The sequence below is a fragment of the Pseudopipra pipra genome, chromosome 11 (assembly GCF_036250125.1).
Source record: "Pseudopipra pipra isolate bDixPip1 chromosome 11, bDixPip1.hap1, whole genome shotgun sequence".
Taxonomy (NCBI): domain Eukaryota; kingdom Metazoa; phylum Chordata; class Aves; order Passeriformes; family Pipridae; genus Pseudopipra; species Pseudopipra pipra.
Genome location: NC_087559.1, coordinates 8,696,772 through 8,717,221, shown reverse-complemented (window position 1 = coordinate 8,717,221; position 20,450 = coordinate 8,696,772). Strand labels below are relative to the sequence as shown.

The 20,450-nt window shown below is 39.3% G+C and overlaps 1 protein-coding gene across 3 annotated transcripts in view; it reads right to left on the bottom strand.

Annotated features, from left to right (window-relative positions):
- Positions 1-20,450, bottom strand: part of FHIT (fragile histidine triad diadenosine triphosphatase) — a 539,340-nt gene that overhangs the window by 137,808 nt on the left and 381,082 nt on the right. For all 3 annotated transcript variants that reach the window (XM_064667330.1, XM_064667331.1, XM_064667332.1), the window contains 2 exons: positions 2,202-2,347; positions 1,286-1,315 (listed from right to left, as the gene is read on the bottom strand). In XM_064667330.1, coding sequence (XP_064523400.1) covers positions 1,286-1,315; positions 2,202-2,347 — 176 coding nt within the window. The remainder of the gene's footprint in view (positions 1-1,285; positions 1,316-2,201; positions 2,348-20,450) is intronic.

Genomic DNA, 20,450 nt, shown 5'->3' with positions numbered 1-20,450 from the left:
TAAGCTTTTGTTACTGTTCACAATCACAGAGGATGGGAATTTTTACATCTGGCTTTGCTCATTCATATTAGAAATTTTTCTCACATATTAATATAATCATTCCTATAAAACTTTTCCTTACAGAGAAAAAACATTTGTCCAAGATATTAGAAGAAATCTTGTCATTTGCTTCTTAAAACATGTTGATAGTAACAGAATTTACTTTGAAAGTATTTAAACTTATTATTTCACCTATCAACAGACATTCCCAGTGAAACCCCACCCCATGCACCCCACTTCATGAGCCAAGTAATCTTTTTTGTCACAGTACTGAAGTAAATTATATTACATTCCTTCATCACTTCCCAAAGCTTGGGGATTTTCTGATTTTTCCTTCTCTCTCCCTGTTACCTCTCTGTTAAATATTCAAAGCAGGCAACAAAAAGCAGTAGGAAAAATAAGGTCAATACGGGAAATTGGAAAAAAGTAAAATGTTGCTGTACACCATCGTTTGGTTGTTACAGTTCTCTTAATCAACCCAAACAGCTTCTCTGAGACGACTAATTTGATTTTACGAAGTGCTAACCCATAGCCATATTTCCTTTGATTCCAAACGTGAAAAATAGCCTTTATCTAATGTTCAGGCACATCATCTAACTACACATGCATTTGCATTACGAGGCAGTGAAACATGGCTGGAGAGCCATCTTGGATGTTATCTGGGTTATTACTCAAGTGGAGACTATAATCATAAATCCTCCTCTTCCCCTCCAACCCCCGCCTTTTTTTTAGAAGTACACTTAAAATCTGGTTTTAAGCTTCACTGGCTCCATTACATTTGAACTTCAGTAACAAGAATGTGGTATGAATGTGTTGAGAGAAAGCATAGACAAAAGGTATATTTTCATAATGTGGTTCAGTTTAACTGTTCCTATAATTAGCTACAACTCATTAGGCAATAAACAGAAAAACAAAGAGATTATGAATGGAAGGGCAATATTTTCTCCATAAAACAAACAAAAAAACTAAACCAGATGCCTGGTTCATGAGGCTTTCCTTGCATAAATACACAGAGCAGCTTAGAAAAGATATTTTCTTGATTGAATATTTTTGTCTAGGAAGAAAACCTGTAAACATTATCTTGAGCAATTTCCATGAAAAGTATTTATTGCTATTGTACACTTGAGATTTTTTGATCTCAAGGATAAAATAACAATACAGCAATGGTCTGCAGATGATCAGCTTTGATCTTTAATTAGTTCTTATAATTGTTTCTTAATTTGTATTCTGCATAATAAGCACTCACCTTCACCGTTTGTCCGGCTTCGGGGCCATCCTGTAAGCAAAGGAAGAAGTCTCAGGTTAGAGGATCTAACAAGGATCACACAGGAATTCAGAAATCTTACTCAATAATCATTTACATGCAATTACACTGTATGTTAATTTAGCATATTTTTCCTGAGGACCATTCAACACAAAGTTTTTGGACATGGCTCCTTTTCATATTGGGCCATGACAAAGGGAGCAACTCTGTCTTAGATAACAGAAACAGCAGTTTTTCATTCTTTTAGATCATATTTTTCAATAGCTAGCAAGAGATTTCTGATCCTTGTAAACATAAAACACACATGAAAGTGAGAATTTAATCCCAGTATGCTTGCTTAAATTTTGATTCTAATGAATGGGCTTAGTCTTCTGGTTTGCTTTAAACAGAACTCATTTTTGGTATAAAAACATTCAGCACAAATAACTGAAAGGTCAGAAACATATTTACATGGCTACATCACTCTTCCTGTATATAAATACCTGCGAGGAGGAATCACTATTTCCATCATAAGCACTGGGTTACGTGCAGAACGAGGAGCTGTGGCTGCCTTCTCTAGGTCAATCCTGAAAATGCTCCTTTCAAGGAAGAGTGTTTGCTGAGATATTCACAAACAAGCACTGTGTTTGGTAGTGTTTGCAGGCTTATTCCAAAGTTTTGCACTTATTAATTAACCCCACTTTCCCAGTGGTTTGCCTTTTAGATTTTTTTTTCAATGGCAAATCTGGAAGACTGCAATGCAGTCATTTGGCTTCTTTTTTTTTTTTTATTACTATGATCTTGCATTTATTGCCCCTTGAAGTTTCAATGTCCTTTTCTCATTGGACCAGAGAAGAAGGTTGAAAGCTTGATAAAACAAACCATTAAACCTTTTTTTTTAGCTGACTGGCCCACAAACCTGGACTGAGATGGTGAGCGAGGTGCCGCAGAAGTGTTTCTCCACCACATTCCCAACCCTTTGCGCCGTACGAAATAAATCAGCCACTTCCTCGGGACACAGGTCACGGAAACGCTCCACCGGCCGCAGGGGACAAACGAGGACATCTGAAGGTGGCAGTGTCAAGGCACAAACACAAGGTCCATAAGGAGGAGCGTCTCAACCCCCAGCCCTTAACCTGGTTCTGATCACCTCCAAAGTGACTAAACTCTTCCTCTCTGATGATACAGCAAGAGCATCTAAAACATAGAGCTAAATACAGAGAATCTTAGCGTGCTTTGTTCAGATCTTGTTTCCTCAAATCCCTTAGATATGGCCAAAATGACTACACTAAGGTCCATGTGCTACTACTGAGACATTTATAGGAAAGGAGTTTTCACACACTCAAATTTACCATCTCAGTGGAGAAATGCTCGTGTTAACAGCTCTGAAAGTCAGAGACATTTTCCTTTGTGATTAAAAATAGCGGAAAACCAAAAGAATTTAAGACAGGTTTGGGAGTGTGGTCCGAGACAGCAGTTTTACAATGCTTTTCCACATATGTGATATGTATTTTTTAAAATCTTGATCTTACAACTCTAATTTTTGGTACCTAAATGTGAAAAGCTGACAGTGTGCTGATTATAGTAGATTGCTTCTTTGTACATGACATTAATTACGATTCACAAGGAATGCTCAACTGTTATAAATATTTTTTTTTTAAATAAGACAATTAAGACTGTTTCCTTTTAAGCACAGTGTTCACAACCTTGTAAACATACTCTGATTTAATTCTACCTTGGTGACTGTGCTTCGTGAGTCAGTGAAATGAAGTTATAAAGTAAATAATGGAAGTACACAGATGCTGTTCACAGTCATCGGATCTGCTGTGTTCACAGTAATTAATAATTGCTATGATTCCTTGCTTGAAAGTCAATTTTGTAACATTATTAATATGGTCCAGAATTATTAGCAGAGCCTCAGTTGTGTAAATCCAACAAGCAAGAACTTGGGACTTGATTCTCATTTCAATTCCCTGCAGACAGGATTCTTTGCTGACTTACAGAATAGTATTTGCAGAATAAAGACCTTAAGATAACCTTTAACATCGCTTGAACTTTCATGACCAAAGGCTATGAAAATTATTTTTTTCAGTATTAAAATGAGTGTTCAAAGGACTATTTGAAGAAAATTAAGTTCCATGCCATTGTATTACAGCCATCTTTATTTTTACTGCCTCTTGAAGCCTGCAGGTATTCAGGAATATTCTCTATAATCCAGGAAAGATAACCAGGAGCTGCTCTGCAGTTAACAGGTTCACACAAACGTTACATCAACCTGATTTTCAAGAACCACATGAGACATTTGAAACAAGGAAAGATTAATACATGTGAAAGATTAATTATTTCCATAAGCACAGAGACAACATGTTTGCATTCACCAAGTTTACTGTAGGAATCGCACTTATATTTCTGACGGGGAGAAAACCAGACATTTTTTGAAGTAAAGAAGTAGTGGCAGGTTTTGATCATTTTTCAGAGTCCAGATGAGGACAGACAAGTCTGTAATGGATATTTGTGAAAGTAGGAGCAGAATTTTCAAGCGAGCTCCACCTCTAGCAGCTCCCAGCAGAACAGGAGAAGACTGGTCCCAGCTGGGGGTGTTAATCTGCTCTGAAAATCTGTTTCTCAGTTTTTCTAGTGCAGCATCAGCTATGCCACCACTATTCTCCTTTTCTCCTTTTACAATTTACCATATTAACATTTAATAAAGGAGATGTATATATTTAGAAAGCAGGTACTTGGAAGCAAAACAATCCTGGAAGGGGACAAAAAGCCTGGTTTTGTGGGGTTTTGGTTCTGAGATGCTGTGCCTCTTGGTAAGCTACTGGGCACAGTAAACCCCTTGTAATTCATTTGTGCCTTCCCAGCACACTGTACAAAGCACCTCCATAAAGGATGCCATTGGCTGAGCTCGGGGCCCAAGGGAAGAGCTGGAAAGTTGCTTGGCAGACCTGATTTCCATACCAAGCATGAAGGAATAGGAAAACTAATTAATTTTACTCATAAAAAGGAAATCCATGTCAACACTAAAACAGGAAAAAGGACATTCGTTTAATCTGAGTTCATTTTTCAAAGGAAAGAAGGGAAGCTTGTACCCTTAGGGCATCTGATACTTAAGTAGATAATTATCCTTCTTCTGCAGCACTGCTTTATTATCATGGCTCAATGAACCATTTATAAATGAAGAATTTCCCCTCACTTACCTCTAGCAAAACTGCTGCTTACATTAAGACAAGTTTCCTTTTCTCCTTTAGAATTTTCCCCAGAAGTTTCTCACCCTCTCAGACTCGTACACACCTCGGCAGCAATTGTTTGTTCTCTACCTAGCTCAGGGCCACAAACATAATTTTTGCATTAATCATGGTTTCTTCAACCTGATATTAGCCCTGTACTACTTGCCACTGCAGAGGGTTGTGAAAAACACGAGCTAAACACTGCTTGTGAGAGCTTTTGTTTCCATAGCACATTGCAGAGGGAGAGGGCTGGTTGTGACCAACACAGGACATCTGTTTTCTTTTCTTAATTTTGCCACTAATCTGCACTGTCACTTCGGCAAGTTGCCTCTGTATCTCTCTCTCTCCTCTTCCACACTTTATCTATCTCATCTGCTTAGACAGCATTTGCCAGTTGGTGCAGTGGATGTCTCCTTATTAAGCAGGAGCCTCTCTGCTCACACGGGGCCTCAAAGCTCTCCTGCAGCACCTAATGATGCACCCATAAAACATGTCGTTCTGCAAAAAGGATTTGCACTTCCTCCTTACATTACCAAAACTCATTTACAACTCAAACTAGGTTTTAACTATATTTCTGTCTTGGAACGTGATAAATAATTCAAAGGCACAATCACACACTAGAGCATCTTTACTGAACTTTCCATCATTTCAAAATAATTCTACAAAGAATAATGATCGAAATTCTGAATCAGAGCTAAATTAACATGAGAATGTAATTAGGACAACATTCAAGCTATATTTAACTATGAATATATTAAAAGGCAAATGTTAGAATGAATTCATGGATTTGAGGTCATTAAGAAAACAACCATCCCCTGCAACTTTAAATCATAGTTTTTTAACTACAATTTTTGACACTAGGATAGTTTTTAACTTTATATCCTGGTCAGATTTTAAGCTGTATAACTGCTCTATTCACCTCAAAATTCTTCCTAAGTTTAAAATTACATAAATTGTTCATTGCTTTCTGCAATTACCCACTGCAAAAACACTGCTAGGAACTCCTGATGCCTGTGTATTAAAGCTGCAAGTGAAAGCGAGTTTGTACTTATGTCTGTGTGCAATTACTCCTTAGACAGAAGCATCTACTGCCATCTGAGATGCCTCAGGGCATCCAGCTGCCACTCCAGAAAGGCAGGAGTCTCCCATATGCCCTATGTCATAACTGTCATTCAGGTGGGAAACCTGAATCATCTTGGGGTATCTGAAACTGCAGTAGGTGCCTATGTTTGGACAACAGCCCCCACTTTAACAGAGTGGCTCAGCAGGACAAGGGGCTGATACCCAGCAGACGAGCTGCATGATTGAAGACACCATTCTGCCTTCAGAAAGTTAGAACTTAATGTTTCCTTTCTCTAAACACTATAATTAATAATTTCGTGATTTCTTCATTCATTCTGAACTGCTACTGACTGATGAAGTTTCTATTTTTAAGCTTTGATGTGCACAGCTGTTATTTCCTTCAAATTCTGAGTCAGTCCACATCATTAGAGTACATGCAATTTAATATGTCAACTTCTCCATTTTAAGGAGTGAAAAACCTTTACACCTTATTCTAATCCGTAACAATACATTTCTCTCTCTAAATCTTGCAGAAGTCTCTCAATAGCTTTACTTTTCTTCTTAATACCCAAATATGCACATACAAATCAATATGCAAACCCTCACACACACTAAAAGCTCCATTAAAGATTCATTAAACAACTAGGAATGTCAGTATTTTTCAAAGACTACCAGTAGATAGTAGCTTAAAACTCCAGGTATTTTAGTGGAAGTGCATAACCATAAAGTAGCTGCAAAGCAAGAGTGGATCAGATCTGTTGCCCTCAGACTGAGCTAAAACCTAAGGATGACCAATGTTTTCAACCAAATCTCTTGTCCTTTTATATACTGGGCACAGCAGATCACTCCCTGCACAACCCTGGGCAGGCGTTTGATGCACCAAAGACCATGAACCTCCTCAATAATTCAAATTAACAGCCTGTTGGGCTGTTAAGATTGTGACTTGTTTGGAAAAGCTCAGACTGGTGGCCAAGCACACGTGGTTCAACAGTTTCTGAACACCAGCAGCACAAGGATGCTTGAACACGTGTGCCAGCTCTCAGCCCTCAACAGCCAAGTCTGCACACATTTCTGTAAATCCCTCTTGCTCTTCCACTGACCTTTCAGACCATAATAACCGGGGCCCTCTGAGACTGGCACTGAGAGATGTTACTGCAATGTGGTTCTGCAATGGGCACCTGGAGCTGTCAAAGCCACGCTCAGCAGTGCCAAGCACAAGTACAAATTCCCCATGGGCATGTAAGTACTGCAGGCTGTGCTCACACTGGAGGTGATGGGTCACGACTGGAAAGTGAGCATCTGGTAACTGCACCGTGACTGTGAGTTGATGGGACAGGGAGGACTCAGTGTCTACAAGAAAAGCAAAACATGTGGCCAACACCTGCATAATGACCACTTGAAATGAAATTTTCCTTCCACTAATACACATAGAGGGGAGCCTGAAACTCAAAGGTACAGCTGTAATTTTTATTTGCTTTATACGAATTTTGACTTTGAAGCTTAAATTATTGTAATTCTGTATTTAAGGTCTAAGCCAGGCTCTGTGTTCCCTTCAATGGGATTCTGATCAACCTCACGAAGTGCCCATTATAAATTTTCACACACAGCTATCAAGGTACACACATTCTGTAGTTCTAAAATGTTAGAAAAATGGCCTTTGGGGGATCCAAAAAAAAAAAAAGAAACCCCAAAGAGGTTAAAATTCCTTTTATGTGACAAGCTTTAGAACTAAACACAGCTTTTTCCTGGTTAAGTCCATTAATTTGCTATATAGAAACATACTTTCAGTTTTGACTCTTGTTTTATTCCTGAATTTGAACTTCAAACAGAACAATTCAAAGCTTTATAAAGGAAAAAATTAAAGGCTCTCCAGGTACTGACATTCTAACAATAGGAATAAAGTTCTTTTTTTTTTCTTTGTCTTCTTGAGGAACCACTTAAAAACATTAAAATTGACAGGTTTTCTTAATATGTGAGGCTTTAAAAGAACAAAATACAAGGGGGAAAAGGCAGAACATCTAAAAGTGAAAGGGTAATTGCTTCTGTATGAAGCTGTTGGGTTTCACCAATATTAGCTTTCTGCACCGTTTGTTACAAAATTTCTTAACTCAGGTAAAATTATTTATTTTCAATGTGTAACGTGGTTAGGAATCCATAGCTCACATGGGAATGGAAGTACTGGTCCTGATCCTTTAAAAAGTCTTCCCTCTCACAACAGCACAAGAGTCAAAATCTCAAAAAAAAAAATAAAAAATTAAAAGCACAGTTCAAAGATGAAAAGTAGTAGTTAATAACATTTCCAAAACCTTAATAACTCTTAAAATATCTATTTTGGGCATTCTAGTATTTTACATAAAAAGTATTTTAGTCAAAAATTTTCCTTAATAATTTAAGTTGGGGAAACACATCAAAACTGACTTTTTCATTAATGTTTTGGTTTTGACTAATTGGTTTTCCTTAAAAAAGTGTCCCAAGCTGTGATACCTATGAGACAACATTGCTCCATATATTTCATAAGCTTAGGTGAATGACTTAAAGCACGGTAGTCTCTGCTCTCCCTTCCACTGAAAACACCCCATCACTTATAGAGCAACACTCAACAGCAATTCTGACCTTGGAGGTCAGGGCTTTGCTCATTTTAGGATTAATACAGATTAGAGGCTGCCCCCATCGCTGGGTAACAGCAGGGAGCACCTGAGGGACACGTAGGGATGGTGTCCCCTGCTGGCCTCCTGCTCAGGGGCCAGTCCAGCCCTCCCCGAGCAGGGAATACAGAACCTTGGGGCCAGAAGAACCAGCTGCAGAACACTGCAATAAGTGATTATTTCTATGTTAGGTGTCTGGATGAGAGACCCCTCTGCACATCCATAAGCTGATGGGAATGCAGCAATAATGTGCTGTGGGGTGAGGGATTATTCTTTTCTTCCACTCTGTTTTACATGAATTTGCATCAAGTGCCCCAAGCAGAGAGAATCAGTCAGACAAAGCTTCAGGTATTAAAACTCACAACAATGTCCCTAGATTCTCACTGAGCAGTGTAGGCAGGGGTATTAAATTCATCATTGCATCTAAGCAGAAGTTTTCTTTGTTTAAAAGCTCTAATTGCTAACAGAAAGAAATCCCAGAGCTCTGCAAAAAACCACAGGAGAATGCATGACTAATAAAATTAATATAACTGAAAAACAACTGCCAGTCATTTATCTTTTTTCTGCCCTTGAACAATTCTTCACATTTTGAAGGCTATGGGAGCAATTTCTCTATGTGAGGAAAACAATAATGGTTCCACAGACACTGTCTATAGGAGGAGTTAAGAAGTGAGCGAACACGTACACACACAGAGCATCAAAAAGCCTTTAAAAATTAATCAAATACATATTCTGCTTCATTACAACAACAATATATCAAGGCATCTATTCAGTTCCCAGTAAACCCACAGAATCAGGACGTCCATAAAACTGTAGCAAAGCAAAAACTGACGTTTCCCCGGGCCCAGAATATGCCCTGTTGAAGAAGACGGAGTGACTGACTTTTGGAAGGAAATCTGCAGAGGTTATTTGGATTAAAAGTGAGCATCTCATAATAGGAAAAGGTGGAGGAGAACTCTTTAGAGGGTTTTACTAGAACTGCATTGAAATATATTTTAGAAGGTTGCTTTGGAACAACACAGAAAATAGTATATCATAGAACTTGCAAGTTTGGGAAATAGCATAGCGGTGAACAATAAAGATGATTAAGAACCAATGCAAATGCAATAAAGTTACAATAAAAACTTAAAAATTGCTTCAGACTATTAAACACACACACAACAGTTTTTTTTATATTGCTCTGCCACATCTCACCATTAATAAAAAAAGCCATTAAGATACGACAAATTATCTAAATAACTTGATCTTGATAAGGTAGCTCAGTACATGTTTACACTAATAGAGATGACCAGATTTACACAATAAAATAGAGAATTAGTGGTTCCACTAGAGCCAAGAGCAATCACTGCATATCTTTGACATGGATCTCTCCACACTATGATAAGTGCACTCTTTGAAGACCACATTGCAGCTTTATACAGTGGGGTTTTTTTTATTCTACCTGATCCTCTTACTCCACTGGAACTACTTAAAATAATTTTTAACGTCAATGAAATATGCAGTAGTTCCAAGAAATGAACAATAAATACTATTTTACTTTTAAAAGTCAATACATCTAATTTAAGTACTGATGTGGCTCATAGACTGAATCATGCAAGATAGCAGACTGAAGTACAAAGTACTGCTACACAAAGTACAGTGACTCCACAAGACAGAGGGCCACAGCAGGGAAATACGACATTCAGAACTGTTCACTTCTCATTTAAACAAGTCTTTCATATATTTGATATTCCCTCTAAATGCCTTTAGGGTATGTCAAGTAGGTCAACTAAAAGCTCAGTTCCTCATAGCAAGAGGTGTTTTACTGTAGGATTCGTCCTTTTCTGCAGCTCCTGGCCTCAGGGGCAGCCTCGGGCAACAGCAGGTGCCTAAGTGGAACCACAGTGAGAACAGCTGAGGGAGCGTTTGTGGCTCAGAAACACCCTCTGATCCAAGTCTCATTTGGTGGAAACTTACTGCAGATCTAAACTTACATTTGTACCAGGAATCATGATCACATTCTTCGAATCACATTAACCTTTTGATCTTGGAAGGTCCAAAAGCAATAACCAGTGACCGAATTGGAACTGCAGAAGTCCCAATACGGAAGGACTTTATTTACAACTGCTGTGATGCTCTGAGAAGATCCTGTAAAGAAATACTGTTGTGCAACCCATTTCAGCTAAGACTGATCCAGATGATATATCCTAATATATTTTTAAACATATGAAGAAACTTCATGAAGCTATCAATGCACCTATCCCAATTATAAATGTACAAGAGCACTGACATAAACAGCCGTGCCTGAAGCTGAGAGCAGAAACCAAACAACACCTGCAGTGCAACAGTCAAAGAGCAGGGATTTGGCCTAAACATTGGAGTGATGGCATTTGTCTCAGAAACTGATATATTCATTCAAAGATGCTCAGCAGCTACAAGTCTTGTCCAATGACCTGCACCACCAGAAAACTGCACTGAATTCAATTTACTACAATAACGCTGCTGGAACTGCAACATGTCATTGCAACAGCTCATTTCAAACAGAGAAAGTAAGCTCATGATCCTGCCTCTCCGCCCGAGAATAAGAAACAACTTGTGAGAAAATGCTTCAGCATTGGGTCTTAATTAAGTCTGCAGCCCCATCATACTCAAAACTAACGTGATCATTATGAAATTATATTCTAGTTCATGATTCAGGAGCTATAATGAGGGAATAATTAATTACTAAATATTAGTTATGACAAATTTACTTTCTTGAAATTTATTGGACGCCATATTCCAGGCAATAAGTTTAATTGGAAACAAGAGTTACCTTGGTAGAAAGATACCATAGAATGTGCTGGGAATTAAAGTTCTGTACAAACCATAAGCATTATTGACATTGTCATACTTGAAAGTACAATCTTTTTTTTCCTTCTCTGGGCGAGTCATGGCAATAAAATAAACAGATTAATATTTGGTGAATCTCCATGGGATTCCTTCTACCTAATTTTGAAGGTAAATTCATTTGACCAAAAGAATTAACCACTGGATTTGAACTGTGAAAAGCCAGATCTTTATGGCAGTGTTGAAGTACCTTGCTGCTTAGGGAAGTTTCACTTCATCCTCTTCTGTTTTCTCCAGAATTAAGTTATCTCAAGGAAGGTTTTGTTGAACCTGTTGCTGGAGTAGCTGTTAACAGATCCACTTTCTCCAACTACCTATCAATGGCAGATGATCAAGAGCTTTACATATATTCTTTCTAACCCTGCCTTAAGTCTATGCTGAGGAGCAGAGAGAAAGACAAGCTTGCAGTAGCACGTGGCAGACCAAATGTGCCTTCATTTCATAACCAGTGAAGCATCAGCTGGAGGAATGCAGTACAAGATCAATTATCAGAGTACCACAGGGGACAATGAATATGTTTGGATAATCAAGGTTTCAGGTAATTAAGGTAATTTTGAATGTAATTTATAGATAATGAGGAACATGAATAACAGGGAGTTTTGGAAAACTGAATTTGGATAATTCAGACTATCTTACACTAAGTGTATTCCTCAAAGAATATTGTAACGTAGGCTGGGGTTTTCAAAGTTTTTAAATGGACTAAACCACCTGACTCCCATTAATTCCTCGGAACTGGTTTTCTACCTGGTTCTGTTGGGGCATTCAGAAAACTGCTCCAATTAAAGTCAATTAATAACAATTAAAAAACAAAGCTGTGTTTGCCTTGAACTGGAAGCACTCATGGCATATTTTGCATACTTAGTTACAGAAATTGCTTCTAAAGCAACAGGATAGGTTATGCTGTTCCAGGGAACTATTCCATGAGGGTAGAATCAGCCTAAATTACAAAGGAGAGAAAGGAACTGTCTTGGAAATAAAAATGCATTCTACATCCCTTGCAGGAATGGCTTAGCCTTCCATGAGAGCATCACTACCTCTAGAACAGTCTGAACAAGAGAATCTTCTGTCTTCCTTATGAAAGAGCCATTCAGCACACTTGCATGACTGAGAGGCAAATCACAGTATATTTGCCCTGCAAGATCACATCTTTGATGCTGCACCTAAAAATAAATTTCCCAGTGTATTTCCATCAGTTCTTTTGAATGCTTAAAATCACTAAGTCTATGATGATGGATGTGTATCTCTACTGTACTGGCTGATACACTGTAGAAGTGGGTGTAGCAGAGAGATGCCTTTGAAAGTAAGAGAGTTTATTCCTGGTTTTGGAAATGTTATTATTTCTTTGCTGGTTAGCAGGACTACTGAAAACAGCACTGTTGACATCCCATGGAGTTCTGCAGTATTCACCAGTGAAACCAAGGGGCATCCCCATACCCTCCGTGCATTCAGGAGAGAGGTGGTGACCTTGAAAACCTTAATAGTTGGATGACACAGACACTGAAAGGGTAAACAAGGGAAACGTAAGTGAGGGCTTATAGAGGTACTCCAAAACCAAAAGGAATATAGCAATAGCCTCTTCTGCAGTTTACATATCTGGGGATTAAAACAACTGGTGCAGCAAAGCAGGGAATCAGCCTTCACTCAGCTGCAGGAGAGAGAAAGGTAGGGTGGAAATACTGAAGGCCCTGCATAGCATTTAAGCAGGGACTCAGAGGCAGTCCAACATGAAAAGAAATTATTCTAAGCCGCTATTCTTCAGCTACTTAACTTTGACAACTTATTTCATACCTGCTTTAACACAAAAAACTTGATGTCAACGAGAAGGTTCACAGACAGGGTGTGTGTGAGGACAAAATGCTCCCAAAGGTGCATTTTTCCTCACCTGCCAGGGGAGTCAGTTTTGGATAAGTCATACTTAAGGGCTGAGAAAATGTAAAACAGATATAGAGTACACCTTCAACATTAAACTATCCATACTTAGCACTCCTTTTAATACAAAATAAAACTCCAGCAGAGATGGTAAAACATAGCTTACAAAGCACCCAAGACAATGAAGGCTATAAAGGAGGAGGGAATTGAAAAGTAGGTCTCCTGCCTGTTTTTCACTTGCATAATAGGCTCTCTTGGATAAGGACAACAGGGCCCTGTGTCATGATTGCCTCTGTAGATGCTGTTCTAATACCATTATTGTCATTAATGCTCATTGTTCCCAGCTCTGTTGAATCGCAAGGCGTGTCAGCATGCACGGTACATAAATTCATACTCCCATCCAGGACTCCTGCAATATTCAAGAACATGGGAATGAAGAAGACAAACTAACAGCTTAACTCTGAATAACCTTATTTTGTGCGAGTGTCATCTGAAACCATGACTTTAATGTGATTATCTGTTTTTATTATTTCCTTTCTGTGGACTTGGAATAAAGACACAACTGAGACTCTCTTAGACACGGTCATTGGCATCATTACAGTCTTTCTACTGTCAGCAGCAGAGATCTGATCTGTAAATCAAGTTACACTGTAAGGGCTACTGAAGAGCAAGCACTCTTTATCATCCTATTACATACCCAAGCTACTGCTTCCTCTGGCTCACTGAGAAAAACAGACTGTTTTAGTTCCTTTACATAACCAGAGGAGTTCTTAATGCACAGATTATTGACTTAGTGGAGTTTTATCATGTCCCAGTGTACCAGGGGATTTTTAATCCAGGAGTTCTTTACATGATCTATTTTCATGGTTCTTTTTATTGTCACAGTCTGTCATTATAATGATTTGCAAATCCAGAACCAGTGTACCCTTAGCTGCTTAACAGGTGCTCAAGGAGCAGAGGGGGAGAAGGCATCCCCCCACCTCTCATTTGCCCTCTCACACTCCATACCCCATCACACACAGAACAACAAAATCCCTGCAGGGCTGAGCACAGCAGGGAGTTGTGTTGGCTTTCCTACCACAGGAGCATTTCAACATCAGCCCATCACCTTCATGAAATCAGCTGGGTGGAGATCCCCCTTTGCCAGTCTCCACAGTGGTCAGCCTTTGTGAGAGGCACAGAACATGCACACATTCTTGAGGAGCCAAGTTTAAGAATGGTCTGCTGCACAATATCAGTTGCTGGTAAAAAGCTACTGATGTTTGCTTCCTTTGCTGATACTAGTGAAAGTAGCCAGAGATGTTCATGCCTAATACAGGGTCACTGCTGGGAAAAAAATGTTCCAAAGCCAATGGGTGGTGTCACATAACTTAGCAAGGGGAGACCCTGTGTGTCTTGTAGTTGTGAGATCGACAAAAAATCAGCTGCACAAGGGGTATGAAAAGATGTTTGCAGAGGTGAACTCTTCTGTGTTTCCATCTGTGGGTTTCTGCTCAGTAGAGACTCAAACATGCTCTCCTCCTTTCCACTCCCTTCTCCAATTATTGCATAGGTCCAAATGGAAACATCCATATGAACCTCAATACCTGTGTGAAGCTCCCTACAAGTGCTGTACAGTTTGAGGATTGGGTTCAAAGTCATCAGATGCTTTAGGCTGGGATCTGATTTCCTGGCCCTTCAACCCTTACATCCTACTTCACCCTCAATGACAAATATTTCCCTTGCCACTGTTGGCACCAGTGTGACAATCTGCAAGACCACTGTGCACTCCAAATTAATCACAGGCCTAAAAGTCTCACTGGAGCAAGGTTTCAGTAGCTGTTAGAGCTCCACAGCATGCCTACGTATCCCCAAAGATTTGGGCTGTGATCTCTGGTTTGGACCTGCCTGTGTTACTAAAATACAAGCTGATAACAACAATATGTCACTGCACTTTTTGCCAGCAAACAGTTCCCTGGAGGGAAGAAAAAAATGGTTTAAATCTGACATGCTATCAGTGTTAAAAAAGCAAGTAAATTTATGCAAAAAAAAAAAAATGGAAAAAAAAAACCAAGGAAAGATGACAGTATTCCAACTGCATCCTGGGTGTGAGGGAGAAAACTGATGTTGATTTTGGTATGTGCAAATGAATATCCAGATCTCTGTGTTTCTTCCTTAAATTACAAGCACACAGCATATCTTGGGGGTTTATGATCACCATCAAAGCCATCTTGCTGAGAAATGTGAACTTCCTTCTCTTTCTGAAGGTCACAAAGCAGATATCCCATATCTAGAGGCTGAAAGACCAGGAGCATTTGGTACTCCTCCAAATGAAAGCATCTCCACTGTCATTTGTTCAGCTTCCTCTTGCTGAGCTGCTGGATGTGAATCACTCAGCGACCTCCCAACATGCCAGTGATGGCTGTGTACACCGTTAGAAAACTCACTCTTGCAAAAGTGATGTGCATGCTTGTTGCTCTGGAAATCAAACACATGTTCTCTACAGAGTCCCCTTGGCTGTGCCTGCCTGCATTTCACATGCTGACACTTTCCACTGGTGTGAAAAACACTTGCGAATCATTTTTCCCTGGCCTTGGCATTACTATCTTAGGATCCTTATCAGGTCAGTCAGAAACTGGTGGCAGAGTCATTCCTGGCTGCATGTCACTGATACAGAATGGAAGACACAAGAGATGCCTAAGCATAAGCAAGCAAGCAGCAGTATAACTAAAACAGGCAGAAAATGCTGCTTTTTTGGTTGTTTATAGGAACTTCAAAGTTCTCCTTGGTTATAAATCATTCTGAGCTACCAGTCTGCCTAAGGATGGCTGTGCTTTTGAAGGTGAAAGCTTGAAGATCAGACCTTGGGTGATAAAAAGAATGTTGGTTCCACTACAAACAAATTCGATTGCAAAGGAGATAAAATGGTGTCCAAGAATAGGATAGATTAGGCTGAGATGTTTTTGCCATGCCACCAGTCACCAAGAGATAAAAGTGCTTCCATAGGGTAGATTTTCAGTAGGAGAGAATTAAACTATCTTAAACCATATTTCCAATCAGAAAGAGTACATAGAATTTCCATTTGACTACCACTTTCTTAGGACACTTGATTAGAATTGAAAGTTAATGAATAAAAACCCCAGCCTTTTAAACCAAACTTGAAAAAAAATGTTAAACTAACAGTGAACAATTTGAAAAACCCCTAGCAGCCATGATGCCAGATCCAATTATATTTGTACTACTAATTTATACGTGCAAGCTAAGCAAAGTTATGAATGGAGATGAGAAGTCAAAGACTTATAAAAGACAAGGGAAATTGTTCTATAGCAAAACATGCTTAGGATGTCCTCAAAAGAGGAACCAAAAAAACAATTTAATGTTGTTTCAGTATCTTCTATTCCAGAAGCAGCTCATCAGATTGTGTATGAAAACAGAGGACTGGCTCATAAAACTTTCAGGCAAACTATGTTTAGAAAGCATTAAAAAACAACAACAAAAAAAGCTCAGCTTTTTCCTGGGAAAAAAGTGATTTGTATGCAAATATACCCCAACATTTGTCACCAAAAATAAAGGATTTTGAAGTGAGAGAAGTTTTTTTGAATATGGTTTATCAGTGCTTTGACGGAATGAGATGCCAGCTGTGAGGTTGCTGCTGTCTCCTTTAATACCAATTAGAAGGATGGAAAATGGAGCAGTAGCTTGTGCTCACAGGTAGAGCCAACACCACACGTGTAGCACAACTTTGACACCTAAACCTCCAGTGGCAGCAGCCAAGACACCAAGAAGCCTACATTTAGAAGTAAAACACTAGACTTACTGGCAACCTCTATGACCTAAAGTATTACAAAATTCATGAAACACTCAGTATTACTTATAACAATTTAATGTTTTCCAATGGGAGGAGGAACGGGGAACCAATGTTTGAATAAGGCAAAAAGCAAACTCTGCTGCTGAGAAAGAATGGTCTAACTTGTGTCATTTTACATGCTTTAATCTCTTTTCAGTTTGTTCAGAAGAGTGTGTTTGCCCTTGGGCATCTTGGACGGTTTCACTTGGCCCTTCCAGCCAGCAGGGACTGAGTGTAAAAGCACCACAAATTACATCTTCTAGTCATATGTCCCTCCTCGAGCCCCAGGGAAGGGACAAGCCTTCCAGCACACTTTAAAGGTCAACAGGAGCTCAAAGACAGAGCTCAAAGCCATGAGGGCCACTTAGAGAATGCTTTGACAGCAACTCCATCTTATACATCTTAGATCCGGAAACATTCGATAACCCCTATGTTCCTTTTAATTGCACACCCTGCATTTTTATCTGCACTTACAGAAATCCTAAAATAATGAAATACTGCAAGGAGGAGCTTCCTCCTCTCCCAGTAATCTTGACCTCAAGAAAATTCAAAAGACTTGCTCAGACTTAGAAAATTATCCAGGCCTCCAGATGCTATCGCCATTGCTCTGCAATAGCCAATTGCTAATTGATTTCCTTTAAACTTGTGTAAGCTATAGATATATAGATGTGGACGTGCATTGAAACTCAGAGTGTGTTTCCTTGTTCAGAACTCCAATATCAAAACATCTACAATCTCCCCAAGTGTGCTCTAGGACAACCTATAGGACAAAAGTAAATCAGTTCTAACAAAGCAGGAGAGATTGCTAGAGTAATGAACGTCTTAAAATATCATTTTTAAAATTATTTTCTTGCCTTTACTCGCAGAGCCACACAACAATTGTGTTTTAGAGGATGACATTTCTGAGACTGCCACTGATCTATCAAAAAAATCCCCAAACTTACCAACAACTAAAACTCTCTCAGAGATTTAGCTTATGTGCCTGCACATACACACCTGCTTCCTCTGTTTGCATGTTATAAAGATTTTTCAGAAATAAAAGTCCCGGTAGGTGAAGGCTAAAGTAATTAAACACCATTTTGAATATATCAGAGAACAAAATGTTCCCACACTGGCAAGTACAATGCAAAAGAGTACATCTGCATAGCATGGCAAGCAAAGTATTGTGGAAGCAGATGTCAAAATGATTTACCTTGATTCAGATTCCTCAGAGGGAAGGATTCCAAAATGATTTTCTGAAACATGGTTTAACACTGATGGACGAGGGGCTGGGCTGACCAGCTGGGACATTTGCAGCCCTCTTCTCCTGCAGCACCTGTGTAGGTGGTGGCACATCAGGTCACTCACCCTGCCCTGGGCACATGCAAGGAACAAACCACGCGTGGCTGGTTGTGCTGCCCACACAGGGAGTGGATCCATGGGCAGCCAGGAGCACCCACCAGGTCCAGTGCAGGCAGGAGGATGCAGCCAGGTGGGACAGAGCCCTCACCTCCTGTGTCACACCTTAGCGGGGCCCTTGCACATCCTCCCTGCGCTCAGGGGCGCTCCCAGCACAAATCAGGGAAACGCAACTGAAAGATCCAACATACTCCATTACAGAGCTTCCACTATAAAAACAGGTGCAGGCACAGCACAAGCCCTCCCAGAGCTGTCAAACAAGATTTGAAGCCCAGCTCCTCTGGCATGGGACACACAAATCTTCGGCAGCAGCTACAGGAGATCTTGACTGACAGCAGGAGCGGAACACTGATATTGTTTGTTAGGCACTCGAAACCACACAAAGCAGAAACAGTTTGGGGACTTCAGCTTTACAAAACAGTTTTACTATTCAGTAATGCTAACCCTTGGGATTAAATAAAAAATATAAAAAATAAAAAAGCAAAAAAACTTTTCCAAGATAACAACTTCTTTAGCTAAAATAATGCTTTAAAGCCCCCCAGAAAAGAAGAGAAGAAAGGAGCCTGGGATCCATGCATCCTGCTGCATATAATCCCCAAACAAGCTAGGTGCAATAAGGAACATATTATTATTTAGTATTTTTGCTGTACATAATTCAGTTCAGCACTAGATGTTGCAAAACCTTTTAACCCCTACATTTTTTTTCCACTCTCAATTTCCACAAAAACTGGTGACTTTTCTCTAAGGAAGTAAGATATACAAGTTAATAAGTTGAGTAGCACTTCATTCTCACAGGATAAAAAATCATTAAAAATTCTTAAAAAAACAAACCAGAAAAATCCCAAACAGAAGAAAATCATTAGTGCTAGAGTTTCAACAGAGGGCAACAGAGATGGCCTCACTTGGAGCACAGCCCCTTCACTCAAAAGAAAAATCAAGGATATCTATTGCGTCTTGTACAAATGCACCTTGGAAACCACAAAAAAAGTAGTTGTAACACCATGTCAGGCAATGTAAATATGCGGGTAGGTGTCCAATTACTTCAGCTTTAAAGATCAGTGTAGTCTGTCTTTACAAGCAGACAGGGTGCACACAGGTTTTGATACATACTCTTGATGTATTTACCTTTGAAATCTGGCACTGCTGGGGACTGTTGTTGTTCAACCAAAGTGTATGTATGCAAAAGCTGGATCATTTTCATCATGCTGTGTGGTGTATAGCTGCGCTTTTCAGACTAAATATCTATGCTGCTGAAGAAAATACCCTTTTCCTTTTGAAGTAGGAGAGTACAAACCTCAGAGGTTCATTTCTTTCCAAAGACTAAGGTCCTAATGAGCATAAGCAACACACTATTACAGCAGCTCCAGAGTTACAGGTGAATAGATCCAAGGCAAATCTTTGTCAATACATCTCACAGCACATTGCAGAGCATAAGGTTGGTATAAACTAGTCATTCATATATTACTTGATATTGAAAGATATATTAGTGACCTTATCTAGCATGACTGCTGCTATAGTAGTAATAAAATGGAATCTTGGAAGATTACACTTCTGGTCAAAGTAGTAAAATATGACCTTATGCTATTCAACACTGACATTTATTATTTAATTCAAACACAAAAATTGCATTAAAATGATGTTAAATGTCTGACTTTCAAGCACAACAGCTAAGAAATCTGATCAGCAAGTAAGACTTCTTCACCAAGTCTCCATTTCACTTTTCAGCATTTCAACATGTAAGGCACAAAATCTACCAAATCTGGTAATTTAAGCTCATTAAATAAAAACCTGCTTGTAGCTCAGCAGATCATGGCAGGGGTGGCACAATGTAGTGAATCTACAGTGTCCATACGTGGCTGCCTCAATGTAAAACCAAAAGTGAGGTAAATCCTCAGAATCAGGAGCTCATCTTTGCCCTTCAAGTGGAAATACAAAGGGCTAAATGCAAAACACAGACCACCAGGCTGCAACAAGAATGACATTTTTTACAGGCATTTGTAATATCACAGCAGCACGTCCATTTCAAACACAGAAAAATTATCCAGTCTCAGGTCAGCAAGGAAGATCGAGGATTCTGCAGTCCCACTCTGAACTCCCACTGATTTCACTAAAAATACAGGACACAGAGAGAGAGCAGCGTATCAGAGCAGAGATGTGCACTGCAGATCTCAGAACAGAATGAGGTCTACAGCTATTTTGGGATACAGCAAAAGTTGAAAAGTAGAGCTATCTGGCATTCTATTTTATTTTTCTGCTGCAGTTAGTGTTGA